We start from the raw sequence: 14,441 nt of genomic DNA, 5'->3' as shown, positions 1-14,441 counted from the left end.
TCTTTTAGGAAGAAAAGATTATAGCGCCAACTTTATCAGTCGTTTTAATTCGTTTGTTTTTTGGTAAAATCGAACCAACCCATCTGATAGTGAAAGTTCTGTGTTCGAAATGATCAACAACATTGTTTGTGTTTACTTCGCGTCGCAAACAGTAGAGTTAATTTATCCGAGTGTAGGTCAAAGTCGAGTTGGGAGCTGATCGAAAAATTTAACCGAATTATTCATCACCCAGAATTGTACCCTTGTCTTCGTCTTAGAGCAAAAATCGTGCCTGTACAAGCATGATCGCTTCGTTGTAACGCACAAGTTTAAATAGTCTGATTAAAACAATACATTAATGTTTTTCCAATATAAGCGCGCGTCGGAAAGGCTTGAGTCTCTTCGGTGTTACTTGCAAGTAAATGTAGCTCGTTTGCTGAAGCTCATAATTCAAGTTGTAACAAAATTTGCTCCCGACGATTAAAACGTAGTTCACTTTACAACGAATACTTTCTCCGCGCACTCACTTCTTTGGCTGATAAATCATCACTGCAGTATGCCAAGTGGGGCGCTGGTAGTAAACGAGGAAAATTAAGTCTTTAACAAAAGGAGGTATTCATGAGCTTAAGACTGGGTTTCTATCGCGTGATAGCTGATGAGGGCAAGGTTCAAATCAACTATCACGGATAGCATGGAAATCGTGAGCAAATAATCTTATTGTTTCAGTATAAATCTACAAGTCGTTCTAAACTAAAAAACAAGACAGGCTCGGAATGGATTGTGAGTGGCGTAGCCAATCAGATTGCGGTATTTGTGATAGAACACTGGCAGACATCTTTGAAAACCTTCAGAAAGTACTCTCCAGTGCTTCGGTGAAAAGTAATGCTATCCTGTTCCAGTAATGAATGGAGTTCAAACTTAGATATTCAGAACTGGCTTATTGTCTCAGTCATTTTACAATAAATCAAAGTGCTCTGTGAGCAAACTCGTGAATTGACACATGATTTTTGAGATTATGTTTAATGTTATCTGGTTTAGGGAATTTTGTGGTTGATTGTCATCTAGAGTACGAGCAGTAGTTCAGTGTTCGCTAATGTAGCAAAGAAACAAAGTAACGTTGGGACAAGAAGGCATTACAATTGAAATGATCATGCTATTACATTTAACAAGGTGGATGATGTAATGTGTTTTAAACGTCTATCATTTTTGTTTCTGGTTCAAAAGAAAAGGTTGGAAGTAAATGTGGGTGAAAAGTGAAATTTACTGTCTTTCGTTGTAAATATTAGAAAGTCAAGACAATACTGTCTTAATGAAAACATTAACGATTCCCTCTTTATCAAATGAGACAAACGGGAACGAGTTTTGAGTGATATAACTAAGCCAAGCCTGCCACCGTCATTTTAGGAAAGCACACTCCGACATCCGTCAGAAGGAGGTCATCTCGGGTAGATTTCCGATTACGAAATCCGAGCTCGCCCGATGTTGTCTTCGTGATGAAGGCCCTACACGTGCTTCGTTTTCGCTCATGACTTCGTATTAGGCGTAAGATAGTGCTTTTTTTTTTGTTGCTTACCTTCATTACAGACTCCACAAAATTTTTGCGATGCCTCCTTTTCACGGATGACCGATTACAACTACAACATAGTAACACCTCCACGAAATCTGTCAAAAGGAGGATTTTAAAACACCGGAAATGGAGAGGAAAGATAAATGATACGGTCGATTGACTCCCAGACAATTGAATGGTCCAAACTAGCAAAGGCGGGAAATTTGTCATCATGCGAGATATCAAAGTATCTGTTTGCTCACTCAATTCGTATTCAGCGTTCGGCCGTATTCCAATCGATAATTTCGCTTTCTGAACAAAATTTCCAATTCTATGATGGCACGTAAATTAACTTGTCAAGAAGTGAGTTCATTGTTTGAGAGAAAGTTGTCTGAAAGGTGAGGTCTCTCCTGAAGTCTACTATGAAAAAGAATTCGCGCAGGATGAAAAAAAAGAAAGTAGACTATAAAAGGCTGCCAGTATCTCAGAAGAAAAATCCTTTCACTGGACGTGTAGGGGAAAGAGGAAACAACATGAAAAGGGGGTATAACGTCAGCTTAAACGATATAGAACGCCAGCCTGCCAAACAGCCGAAACTCGCACACATCAAGAATGCCAACTCAAGCGCTGAGGCTCAAATAAACATAAACCCATAAAAAAATTCAAACGCCAATCAAACTGTAAAGGCAAGCACCCCTTACACACCAAACACGACCACATGCATCACCAACACCGCAAACGCAAACACCATCTCCTCCATTAACACAACCTCGAGCACGACCAGCACTGCAAACACATGCATCATCCTTACAGTAAACGCGACAACGAACACAAACCTGGCCCAGCAAAATAAAAAAGATGGTGAAGTAGAATTTGTAAAGACCTCTCACAGAAGCGCCTCAAAGGCCGGTAAATTCCATCTCTCGGAACAGGACATTAGCACCACTTCAACTGGAGACTGGCTCACCGACCACTCAGTCTGTTCTGAGGGAACAGTTCCCTCACGCAAGAGGATTGGAAAATACAACTTTGGGGCCTATTTTTAATTTTTCTGTTCAAAAAGGCCAATTTTCATAAATCCTGAATACTGGCAGCCATCATTGGGTGTTGGTATCTACTGTAGGATGCTACACTCCTTCTGTAGTTTATCTGTACGACAGCCTGTTTTCGGGAAGAATTGCAGCCCTCGTGCAGAAACAGATTGCATCAATTATATACGACGAAGGAACCAGTTTTAAGGTCATTGTACCAAATGTGCAACACCAGAACAATTCCGATGACTGTGGAGTTTATGCTATTGCTTTTCTGGTTTCGCTACTACATGGCCTCAATCCTTCTAATCTGACATTTGACAGGAAGCTGATAAGACAACATCTTTTAAAGAGCCTGGAGAGTGGATCATTCGACCTCTTTCCCCTCTCTAAAGTACCCGAGTGTCGAGACAGGAGGCCACTTTTTGTTCAAGAGGTCTCGGTAATGTGCGAGTGTAGAATGCCGAGGGAAGAGTCAGACTCGAAGTCTCCTTCTCGTTGTGTGAAATTTTGTAGCTGCAAGGAGTTTTTTCACAGGAAATGCATTTCAACAATTATTTTGGAAGATTCAAGTGCAAACTGGCGTTGTCCAAACTGCGAAAGAGCCCTTAAGCAGGAAGAGAAAAATAACCATTAATTTAACATGTAGTATTAAAAACTGATTCTCAGAACTTCCCATTAATTGTTTATTAAGATAATCGTCGAAGTGAAATATATATGTGTAGTAATTTTTTATCTATGTAGAAGTCAGCTAAAAGAATTTTTCAAATGTATTCATGAGAAACTGTTTCTTATAGATCTTTCCCTAAGTACGCTCTTGCGTTTAGAATTGAAAATCCTCATCTAAATATTGTAAAAAATATTATCGTAGAATATTTTCAATGATGATCATGGCACAACGCAGATAGAGAAAATATAATAGGTGAGACAAATCACGGATTATCCTTGTCGACAAAAGTAATATCGCCTGCTTTATTATATTCAAACTTAATCTCCGTCCAATCGAGGTAATGTACAATTTTTTTTATCAATTACCATATTAGAAATAACAATATATCGTAACTGCGTTAAATTTATTTCATCAGAAATCCAGAAAATTTCCGGTGTTTTAAAATCTCCTTTTGACAGATTTCGTGAAGATGTCATTACGTTGTAGTTGTGATCGGCCATCCGTGAAAAGTAGGCGTCAAATGTATTTTGTGGAATCTGTCATATAGGTTAGCAACGGAAAAAAATGCAAATATCTTAACGCTAATACAAAGTCATGAGCGAAAACGAAGTAAGTGTTCCTTTCTACTCTAATTTGCGGCTCTAAAATGCGAAATAGGGCCTTCATGAAAACATCGGGCGAGCTCGGATTTCGTCATAAGATATCTACCCGAGATGACCTCTGGTGTTGTAACATCCTCCTTTTGATAGATTTCGTGGAGGTGTTACTATGTTGTAGTTGTAATCGGCCATCCGTGAAAAGGAGGCATCGCAAAAATTTATTGGTGTCTGTAATATAGGTAAGCAACGGAAAAAAAATGCAAATATCTTAAGGCTAATACGAAGTCATGAGCGAAAACGAAGCACGTGTTCGTTTCTACTCTGTTTTGCGGGTCTAATATGCTAAATAGGGCCTTCATCACGAAGACAACATCGGGCGAGCTCGGATTTCGTAATCGGAAATCTACCCGAGATGACCTCCTTCTGACGGATGTCGGAGTGTGCTTTCCGTCATTTTAGATCTCCGCCTGGGTAGATTTAAGTCACGTGCTAGGCAACGTATAATCAATAACAAGATAGAATTTCATTTCAGGTCTATTTATCAATTTTGTGGTGTGTAATTTTCGCATTTTAGTACGTTGTATATATGTTGAATCTTCAAATTGTCTTGAAACTTACAAGAAATTTGTTCTTTAAAAATTCACTGAAAATCGGTAGCTAAAATTGTTTGTCTAAGTGTTATTTGATTTTCGTGTTAACTTGTTATTTAGTCAGTCGCCGGCATCTTTTGTTGCTTCACACAGGAAAAACACATGCGACGAAACGTAATGATCAATTTTGTCCTCAATCTCACGCTATAACAGAAAAAGCTTTTGAACATCTGTAAACTCCGAGCGCTTCGCAGTAAGTGATATTTTCAATGAATCTTCGGATTGTTTTCAAGTTCAAGGATTGTAAATTACAATTTTATGAAAACCGAAGGTTGTTGTTATTTCAGTGTGAATCCTTGAATGCTTGCCAGTCGCTGGCGCCGCTTGTTGAAACTAAAACGAAAAAAAAACTCTTTTAAGATTATCATTGGCTTCTTTTTCACCCCACCACTATTCTTAGCAACAAAGGTCGCCATTTCGTCTGTTTATTGCTCGCCAAAAACTATCAAATGTACTCAAAAGCCTAAAATCTAAAAAAAGTTTACAGGAATCGACCAATCGAGCGAGCGAGCGAGCGAGCGAGCGAGCGAGCGAATGCTATTCCCCACATCGTACCTATAACTCGCTCTTGCGCATGCGCGCAATTCACGAGTTAAAAATGATGCGCGTCTCAATTATTTAGAACAAAATCAAAAGTCTCCTTTCGGAGAGGTGCACAAACTAGCACAATTCTGATAAAAGGAATTCTCTTTTCGGAGAGGTGTTAAAATCGGTGCAGATGTGATAAAATAAATGATTGACATTCTACTGGTATTATACCACAAATGCTGTAATCTGAATGGCGACGTCACTCTCTATCTATTCCGTGATAGAGAGTGAGTAACCTAAAAGTGTGAGGTTGTCCAAAAAATTTATCATAATAACAAAAATATCCTGAGAATGTCTTGTTAATCAGTTTTTGACGATTAGTGGAAATAGACAATTAGACTATCTGCTCTCTATTCCATGCGTGTAACCTGATTCGAGCCTTACCCTCATCAACTATCACGCGATAGAAATCGAAGGGGAATAATCTGATTGTTAATTAGAATGGATATTTCAGCCTTTCGTGATTTAAATGGGGATTGAGTGCATCGGATAATAAAAATGACAATGTGTTGTGATTAAAAAGAGAATAATGAGATGTGGCAGCAATATATGAATACAGTAATTCCCACAGCAGTCCTTTATCTTAAGGAGCAAATTATGGGAGCATCGCTCTAACAAAGGGCTAACGCTCGATACGCCAGCTTTTAAACTCTTTACGGTGGCCAATTAACGTTATCAACTCAGTTGATAATCCTAATTAAATTCCCTTACTATACTGTCCAACCGACGCAGCACTACAGTTTCTTTCGAAACTGTACTTCCTCATTTATAGGAGCATTTTGGTCAAACAGTTCAAATTAAAGGAAAATTAACGAAAAGGATGTAAATGACATCTCGTCGACTTAATTTCCTCATCGACAAATGTGGAAGAAATTATTTTAAGAAATGGACCTAAATAATTTAGGAATGGAAGTGAAAAATAATCCGCTACATAAATGCAAAACAAAACCGTCATGAAATCGTAGGTCTGACAAAAAGTTCTGCATACATGAAGTCTGTTTAGCTTTCAAGACTCAGTCTCTCTTACAAAAGTTCGATGCATTTCAGTCAGAAAAATCGATTTTTTTTTCATACTCCCCGCGCGAATCTATCTTAGTCTGATTAATGAAAACCATATTGGTTTTGCCAATCATGGCGAACTAAAATTTTTGCCGAGAGAAAATCGCTTCAGCGCTCAGACAAAGGCCCATTTTTAACAGCGACGATTCTCAAGAAATAGCACAAATTGCAAAACTCTCACTTTCACAAATTTCTGCTTTGTGGAATATCTTTTGCCTTGCATATTAAGTTTTAAGTTTTATTTACCCAACGCTTTTTTTATTCGAAAAAAAAATTTTTTTGACACTCTTGACTCGCGATTTTGTCTCTTCAGCTGCTGAAGGTATCACAGAAGGAAAATAAGCGTTTTCATTTAGACGCGAAAATTATGCGCGCTAACCCTGAAAAAGTAAACATTTTCTCAAAGCTTAAAAAAACAATGATTTCGGATTATTACCTTAGAACAGAATGGGAACCTAATCATTGACGCCGAGACGTTTATTCTACTAAGCATTTTAATCAACACGTTTCTTTTTAATCGGAGCGTGATCTTCACATATTGATCTAAATTAAGCATGTGTCTGGAATTTTTATTTGAACGCCTCGGTATTTCTTCATAATTTTTTTAAAATTCGAAGTAGTGCTTTTCAGCAGAGTTTTCACTGTAGACGTTGTATCTCAAGAAAGACGTGAAAATTATGCGCGCTAACCCTGTAAAAGTAAACATTTTCTCAAAGCTTAAAAAAACAATGATTTCGGATACTTACCTTAGAACAGAATGGGAACCTAATCATTGAAGCCGAGACGTTTATACTACTAAGCATTTTAATCAACACGTTTCTTTTTAATTGGAGCGTGATCTTCACATATTGATCTAAAAGCATGTGTCTGGAATTTTTATTTGAACGCCTCGGTATTTCTTCATAACTTTTTTAAATTCGAAGTAGTGCTTTTGAGCAGAGTTTTCACTGTAGACGTTATATCTCAAGAAAGAAGGGAGAAATCGAAAATCCGGGACACACTTTTTGGGGTTCAGTATATTTCCAACATAATCTCCAAATTTCACGAAAATTGGCCGAATGTCAGCCGAAAATAAACTCTTCAAAGAACAGAACTCAAGCCAAAACACTTCACCAGAAAAAGCAACCCCAAATTTTTTCAGGGCGTCGGTACTTGTCGACATAAATACGTGCTAGGAGGCAAAGAGCGAACACAATTTGTAAGGAGTTAGGTCGAGATGGTTAAGTGTAACACGCGGAACGGGAAAAGGGACTTGTTGCTTTTGGACATAACAGCTTGAAAATAACACTTGACTTGCAAAAACCAATCTCTCTAGCTTTCGGAAAGAACTAAAGTAAGTAGACTTGATGACGAATGAGCGATTTCGGAACTCAGGGTACAAAACGTTTATCAGGTGACGAGATGAAGTTGACATGAAGTGCCATAAATCTCGCGCCTTCTGTTCTACTTTCAAATTATTTTTTGCTTTATAACTTCTGAAGTAAAAAAGATACCAAAATGAAATTTTCAGAAATTGATGGATAATTAGTTTTTTAATCGATGTTAAGTTTTCAGGAAATTGAAAAAAAAAAGATTTTTTTTCCTTCTATGATACCTTAAAGGTGAAAAGTAATTGCTAATCAGTTCCGAAATAGCCAATTGGCGCAGGCGAAGAGGATTATTCACCTATTTGGAATATACTAATAAATGAAATTTACTCGTAAATTGAAAACTTTGCGGTTTTTTTACGATTAAGAACACGACGAAAAATCATTAAGAATTGAAAAACCTTCATCCTCATTTAGAAAAATGCAGGATCCGAAAGTTGACCTTTACAAAGTAAAAGCTGACGTTTCGAGCGTTAGCCCTTAGTCAGAGCGAATGGCAAGAGACGAAGGGCTAACGCTCGAAACTTCAGCCTTTAAACTCTTTACGGTGACCAATTTACGTTATCAACTCAGTCGATAATACGAAATTACCCTGTCATACTCTCCCACTGACTCAGCACCACAATTTCCTGAGGAACTGAACCCCCTTAACAAAGCATAGCTGCATACTACCCATCGCTTTGTTTCTTATTCAATTAAAGAGATACAATGAAAAAGCAATCTTCAGAAGCCAGGATGGCTATGGAAAACTGCTGTTTACCCAAAATATTTCTTTATTTTCTTGCATGAATTGTTCTTATTGGTAGTCAGTTAAAGAGCAGGTCTTTTAAGTTGGAAAATGTAACACATGATCTAAAAAAATATTTGCAACGTGAACTAATTATGTAAAGGTCCTTTTAAAACGGAATTCTCCGTGTACATAAACATCGAAAATTAAAACTTATGCGGTTTGTTCTCACTGAGGATTTATCTAAATATACGAAGCAGAGAAATTCCTAAAACCAGAATTTTGTGAAAGGAAAAGGTCGGAAATTTTTGCCATATTTGATAAATCAGTTCATGCATACTGTTAAGAATGGGCCTTTGATTGCTGGAGCGATTTTCGTCTGCAAAAAATTCCTTTTCTAATATTTGACAAAACCATGATTTAGTCCATTTTTCAACAGTATTTCCCTAGGATTACGAAATTCCCAAGCATGTTCTTTGGTCCTAGATCGTGTTCGTCACATGCTGTTAAAGTTTCTCTTCGCAGAATGTCTATGCTCTTCTCATTTTTGGCGGCACAAGTATGCGACATACTTGTTTCGCATCAACCACATACTCTTTTCCGTCAAAATTATTTTCCCGTTTCAACTATTTTAATGGTCTTAAAAATTGTTCCCAAAGCTAATTTTGTGATTACTTTTCCCCCTCTTAGACAAATTAACCCTTTGTACCTCAACATTAGTATTCATGTTCTCAATACTTTCCTCTCTAAATCTCTTATGGTACTGACAAGGAGAATTCGTTTGACAATCAGGAGCTTTTTTAAATTAGTGATAATTTCCTTTCTGTTCTTGACCTTTGTATTTAATTCAAGGAAGATGTTGTAAAGAAAAATTAATTAGAAGCCAGTCACTCTTAGAGATCAAAGAGTCGTCCATCCGAATACTGTTAACGCCCGTAATCATGGTCGCTACCTCGTGATACATCATCAACGATTTAAAAACGATTTAAATATAGCTGTGTACGTTCTGAGAGAAATTCAAGTTTCCCTTGCTCTTAACTCTGAAATGTGAACTTCTTCATCTCTTTCACTGTGATATGATTTATTCTACTCCAGGCCAGGAACAAAGGACAGACGTCATCAAAGATAATCTCAACCCTGAATGGAACAAGGTATAGGTTTATATCGGTGACTTTACTACTGCCATAATCCAGACATCACTTCTTATCTTTCTCTTCCGTAGAATTTGAATTTTTGATTTCTGACCTTATTCTCAGAGCATCAGTGGAAAAGTCAGACATGATTCCCCATAGCTGTGTTTTCCTTTCTTCTCGTCAAATATATTCTTGAAAATGTATCGATATTGTGAGGAGAAATTCCATTTTAGTCACTCTCAGAAGTGGATACAACCACACAACTCGAACGAAAAGCTTTGCATTCTTTGCTTATGTATTGATGTATTTGGTTTGTTTAGGAGTTCGAATATGACCTCAATGGAAAGGAGTTGTCAGCTCAAGAGACACTTCTTTTCAAGGTTAAAGACTGGGAGAAAATAACAGCCAATCGGTAATTACTTACTCATCTCTTATTGCACTCTTCTCTTGACACTATCTAACGATTGGCTAATGATCCAAAGATGTCGCGTGATAGTTAATGAGGGCAATGCCTGAATCAACTATCTCGAATAAAAATCAAGATCAAATAATCTTTTTGTTTTGCAACAACAAGACAGGCGTATGTTTCTATCTTATTTTGTTTACGACGACCGCACATAGTGAGGCTATCTACTTTACTCACTATCTATCAAGAAATCGATAGTGAATAGCGGGGCCAATCAGATTGCAGCCGGATTTGTGGCTAATCAGGATGTAGCATTTGTGGGAGAACGCCAATAGATCTACACACCTGTACAGTTCTGAAATGGCATTTTAAGAACACGCTCCTTTAATTCTTCGTCGATAACGGAAAAAAGGTTAACGGACAATTTTGTTAGGGTGGTCTCCGAAGCAAAATTTCAAACTAAACTAAGTAGAAACATATAGTCATGAATCCTAGCAAATATTCAATATAACAATCAAATAGAGGAAATTCCTTAGTCCCGAAAGCAACGTAAGTTGTCATGAGTTGCAACCAATCAAAGAAAAAGTCAGAGATCATTTTCTGATTTTTCTCATCTCGCTATTGAAAAATAAACATTTAAGTTTGCTGAACAAGTTTCTTGTGCACCTCTCGCACACCTGGCGTGTTGTATTCTTTCGAACGCTTCTTTTCTATTTTCAAAGCTTGAAAGACTCAAAACGGTTTATTGCTGAACTGACCTCGGTTTATTGTTTGATGTGTCATGCACAAAAATTTCACCACAGTTTGAGCATGCTGTGCTGTTTTCCTGCTGACGTTTAATGAGTATCCTGCTGATCGGATATTTTCTTCGAAAAAAGGCATGTTTGTAAAAAGGAACGTTTGTTTTACGACTGATTAACGAAATTGCAGAAAATTAATCAAACCTCTTCCTCCTACAGCCTTCTTGGTTCAGCCACAGTTCAATTAAACAATTTGGTCCGCTCCAAAAGTAAGTCTGTGGACACCGAGGTTAATTTGGTAGATGGCGAACAAAGAGCCACCCCCGTAAGTACTATTTTGTAATGATCTTCATGAAAAAGCTAATCCAAGAAGTAAGGAAGAGAAAGCTTACACTGTTGACACCCTGGTGACCCGAACCTCCCGTTAAGAAGTTCAGGTTTTAAGTACATTCAGACAACCCCTTCGTCAAAAACACCCCAGCCTCCCCCTCTCCCCTATACCCCTCCGATCCCTGATGACACACTCTAAAATGAGAATCTTTATTATCACTCATTTTTTATCATAGCGTTGCAAGTAAGAAAAGTTCTTGCTTTTGAGAAAATGATCTAATTTGCAGTTCTTTGAAACTGATTTGGTTCATTCAAAATTCCATTACGTTATTTTTTATAACGCTTACATCGACTAAACTTGTTATATAATTTCACACCCAGGCTAAACTTAAGATCAGCTTATCTTACGACCCTCCTCCATCCGCCGCCAAAGGAGAGGCACAGGAAGGTGGCATTGAGGAGGGTGAAGAAGTGAAAGAATTTGAAACTACTGGAGGAGAACCAGGGAAAGTAGGAGTTAAAAGGTAAGTTCTCTTCTGAAAAGTAGTCAATGGCTTGGCTATGTGCGATGATACGTTGCTCCACAGCAGGTTAGATAGACTGTTTTGATAGACAGGGGAGATAATTTTTTTTTGTTGGCTTGCTTTAATGGCCGGTGAGTCAGTTGGCATTTGCCTATAACGCTATAGAAGTTTAATCACTGGCTGACCGACCATGTTTGCAAGCCACGAGCGCAAATAGTTCTCTGATTTCTTTTGCAAACTGAAATGTAGTAGGACAACGATGAATCAGTCATTTGATTAATTCAGGTGGTAAGAAAGGAATCTAACAGAGCACCAGTTGTGCCTACCATTGACATATTTTTGTCCGGCTGATAAGGAAAAACACGATGTAGTATTTGAGAAAACGGAACAGGGATAAATCAAGACTGACGTAGCGTTTTGCACTTTATGCGGCCTGTTAACCCTTAACAGCCTTACATCAGTAGGCAAACTCTACATACTGTTCCTTATACATTTCCCAAGATCTTTACAAGGAGAATTTGATTTGGTTCAGGGATTATATTGTAAGCAGAAAATAGATAGTTACTCTTGAATGTCAGAGGATTAACATACATCGTCATATTGCGTTTGTAAGTAGACCCCATGAAGAGTGCTATTGAAAATGTCCCACTTTTTGTATGCGCCCTTTGCCATCAATACAAAAAGTGTGATCTTTAATAAATTTTTCGAAACACGAGTGATAGTCAGGTGAGTTCATAGCTAGCCCCCCCCCCCCCCACCCCTTTTGAAATAGCCAGTTCGTGCTTCAATGTCGAAATGAGTAAAATTCTTTCATTTCCAATGCTTCTTACATTCCAAGATGATCAGTTATTGAAAACCGAATTACATTTTCAGGACCAGACGTGGACAGAAGGGAAAGGCGTTATCAAATAAGCCTCAGGATTTTCAGGTAAGAAATATAATACAAATATATATAATGAAAACATTTCAAATCGCTACTCTCTTACAGCTGAGGTTTTTCTCTTAAGATATTTCACACATAATAACTTTTGCTGTGTGATTTGAAACAGATACGTGTAAAGGTATTTGAAGCTCGTCAGTTAACAGGAGGTAACATCCACCCTGTTGTTCGAGTGAGCGTGGCTGATCAAGACCGAGACACAAAAATCAAGAAATGCACAAACAATCCGGCATTTAACGAGGTTGGTCATGTAATCATTTTTGCATGGACTGGACATGTCACAAACTTAAGAAAATAAATCTCAGAGCTAAAAGCGTCATTTTCTTCAATTCCATCATTTCATACAGAATTTCTCCTTCAATTTTCACTCTGCACCCATGGACTTGTTTGAAGAAACAGTGTCGTTTGAGGTCAGTAAACAGGGAACCCAACACTGATGAACCACTTCATCGGTATTGTTAACCCCTTGTTGTTATTGTAAAAGGCAGGAGGCAAGTTCTCCGTGCTATTCTCAATGTATTTCCTATGTTATAATTACCTCCAGGGAGTATTTTTTAACTATCAGGAGCTTCTTCAGCTGATGATATTTCCTTTCTTCTAATCACCTTTACATTTGATTCAAGGATGATACTGTTAGTGTACGGAGAAATTCGAAGTCAGTCACTCTTAGGGGTAAAGCGCTGGTTCATATTTTTTTTCGAGTCCTGCAAGTTAAGATGATTTGAATTAAGCGCCTCTAAGCATAAGCTTTATTGGTTTTTTCTTTTCTAGTGGATGACGTCTTTTTTGTACGAATGTCTTGTGTTTGATTGTTTGTTTTAAATTAAACAATGTCAGCTTGCAAGGCTTAAAAAAAAGGACCAGTCTTAATATCATAATGTTAATAACCATATGCAAATATTCATTTTACTTTATCTCTTTCTTCCTTAAGGTTTTCGACTCCAGAAAGTACCGTGCGGACTCACTACTTGGTTATTTCGAGGTTAGCCAGATTAAATTTTCAGAAATGAGGAAAACACAACGAACACTTGATAACTATTCCTTAGATTTAAGATTTTGGTTAAATAATTGCGACAAATATTAAGTTGATAAGCTATGAAATGGTTACCCAAAGCGGGGAAGCCAGCTGAGTAAAGAGCAAACTGAACAAAGCAGATTTTCCGCACATTAGTACTGTAACATGATCAATAGAGGAAGTTGTGTCATTAATTTCTCTTGTATCACCCTGCATACAAACAACTTAGAATGACCTCTTGAAAAACATTGTGTGCTTCGTACTAAAAACGTGGCCTGGTATGACTGCTTTTTTTGTGTCAATTTGGAATCGAATTCCACCTTTCATGTTATCAGTTCCGACGGCGTTCTAACATTGCTGTATCTTATACCGCTTGCCTTAGAGTTACGAGTAAATTTTTTTTCAGCTTGACATCTATTCAATTTACGACATGCCAGGTAAGTGGTTTGATGAAGTAACGCTAGACTCTACATGGCTGGCTTTTAAGGTATTGTTAGCCATCTCTGTGTTTGATCTGGATCAGCTTTAATTTTACCGACGAAGATTAGGACGATCCAGCCAATCTTCAGACATTAAGGCAACATAACAACATACATTTGGCACACTTGAGACTTCACTTATTGATCGTCATAAATTATCTTTTGTTTTTAAACCTTTGACAATTACAAATTCAATCAATCAGATCCTCTTCATCACAGTGGATTTTTCGTATTTTATGCCTCGATACCAAGAGAATATGTCTCTGTGTAGCAATTGTATACATGTGCATAATGAGATATCTTAAAAAGATAAAACATTATTCTTTTTGCTATCTCAATTTTAAGGTCATTCTTTTATTCGTAAATGGATGTTGTTAAGCAATCCTAAAGACAAAGGAGGCGACGAAACAGAAGAGGTAGGTTCATTTATTTCCTTTTAAAAACAGGCCAGCTACCCTATAATAGAACCAATTTATGAGGCCAACCAGACGTTTCTATGAGAATCAGAGCTCTGATTAACAAAAAGCGCCGATGCAAGATTGAAGGGCATATGTTAGGAAAACATAAAATGCAGCTTGAAGTATATAAAATACGATGACGAAACAAGCCCGTAGCCATTAGGAAGGTTTTGGCGGGTGGGATGAATGCCTACCACCCC

General features: G+C 37.6%; 1 protein-coding gene across 1 annotated transcript in view; it reads left to right on the top strand.

The window, feature by feature from the left end:
* LOC113683980 (myoferlin) overlaps positions 1 to 14,441 on the top strand; it is a 59,015-nt gene that overhangs the window by 471 nt on the left and 44,103 nt on the right. Inside the window, exons 2-11 of the mRNA XM_089197325.1 lie at positions 9,312 to 9,367; positions 9,670 to 9,761; positions 10,715 to 10,820; positions 11,207 to 11,349; positions 12,223 to 12,277; positions 12,399 to 12,530; positions 12,637 to 12,699; positions 13,221 to 13,271; positions 13,711 to 13,741; positions 14,129 to 14,199. Coding sequence (XP_089053451.1) covers positions 9,312 to 9,367; positions 9,670 to 9,761; positions 10,715 to 10,820; positions 11,207 to 11,349; positions 12,223 to 12,277; positions 12,399 to 12,530; positions 12,637 to 12,699; positions 13,221 to 13,271; positions 13,711 to 13,741; positions 14,129 to 14,199 — 800 coding nt within the window. The remainder of the gene's footprint in view (positions 1 to 9,311; positions 9,368 to 9,669; positions 9,762 to 10,714; positions 10,821 to 11,206; positions 11,350 to 12,222; positions 12,278 to 12,398; positions 12,531 to 12,636; positions 12,700 to 13,220; positions 13,272 to 13,710; positions 13,742 to 14,128; positions 14,200 to 14,441) is intronic.

Source organism: Pocillopora damicornis, chromosome 2 (assembly GCF_964200805.1).
Source record: "Pocillopora damicornis chromosome 2, jaPocDami1.2, whole genome shotgun sequence".
In the NCBI taxonomy this organism is placed as follows: Eukaryota; Metazoa; Cnidaria; class Anthozoa; order Scleractinia; family Pocilloporidae; genus Pocillopora; species Pocillopora damicornis.
This window is presented reverse-complemented; position numbering and strand designations above follow the sequence as displayed.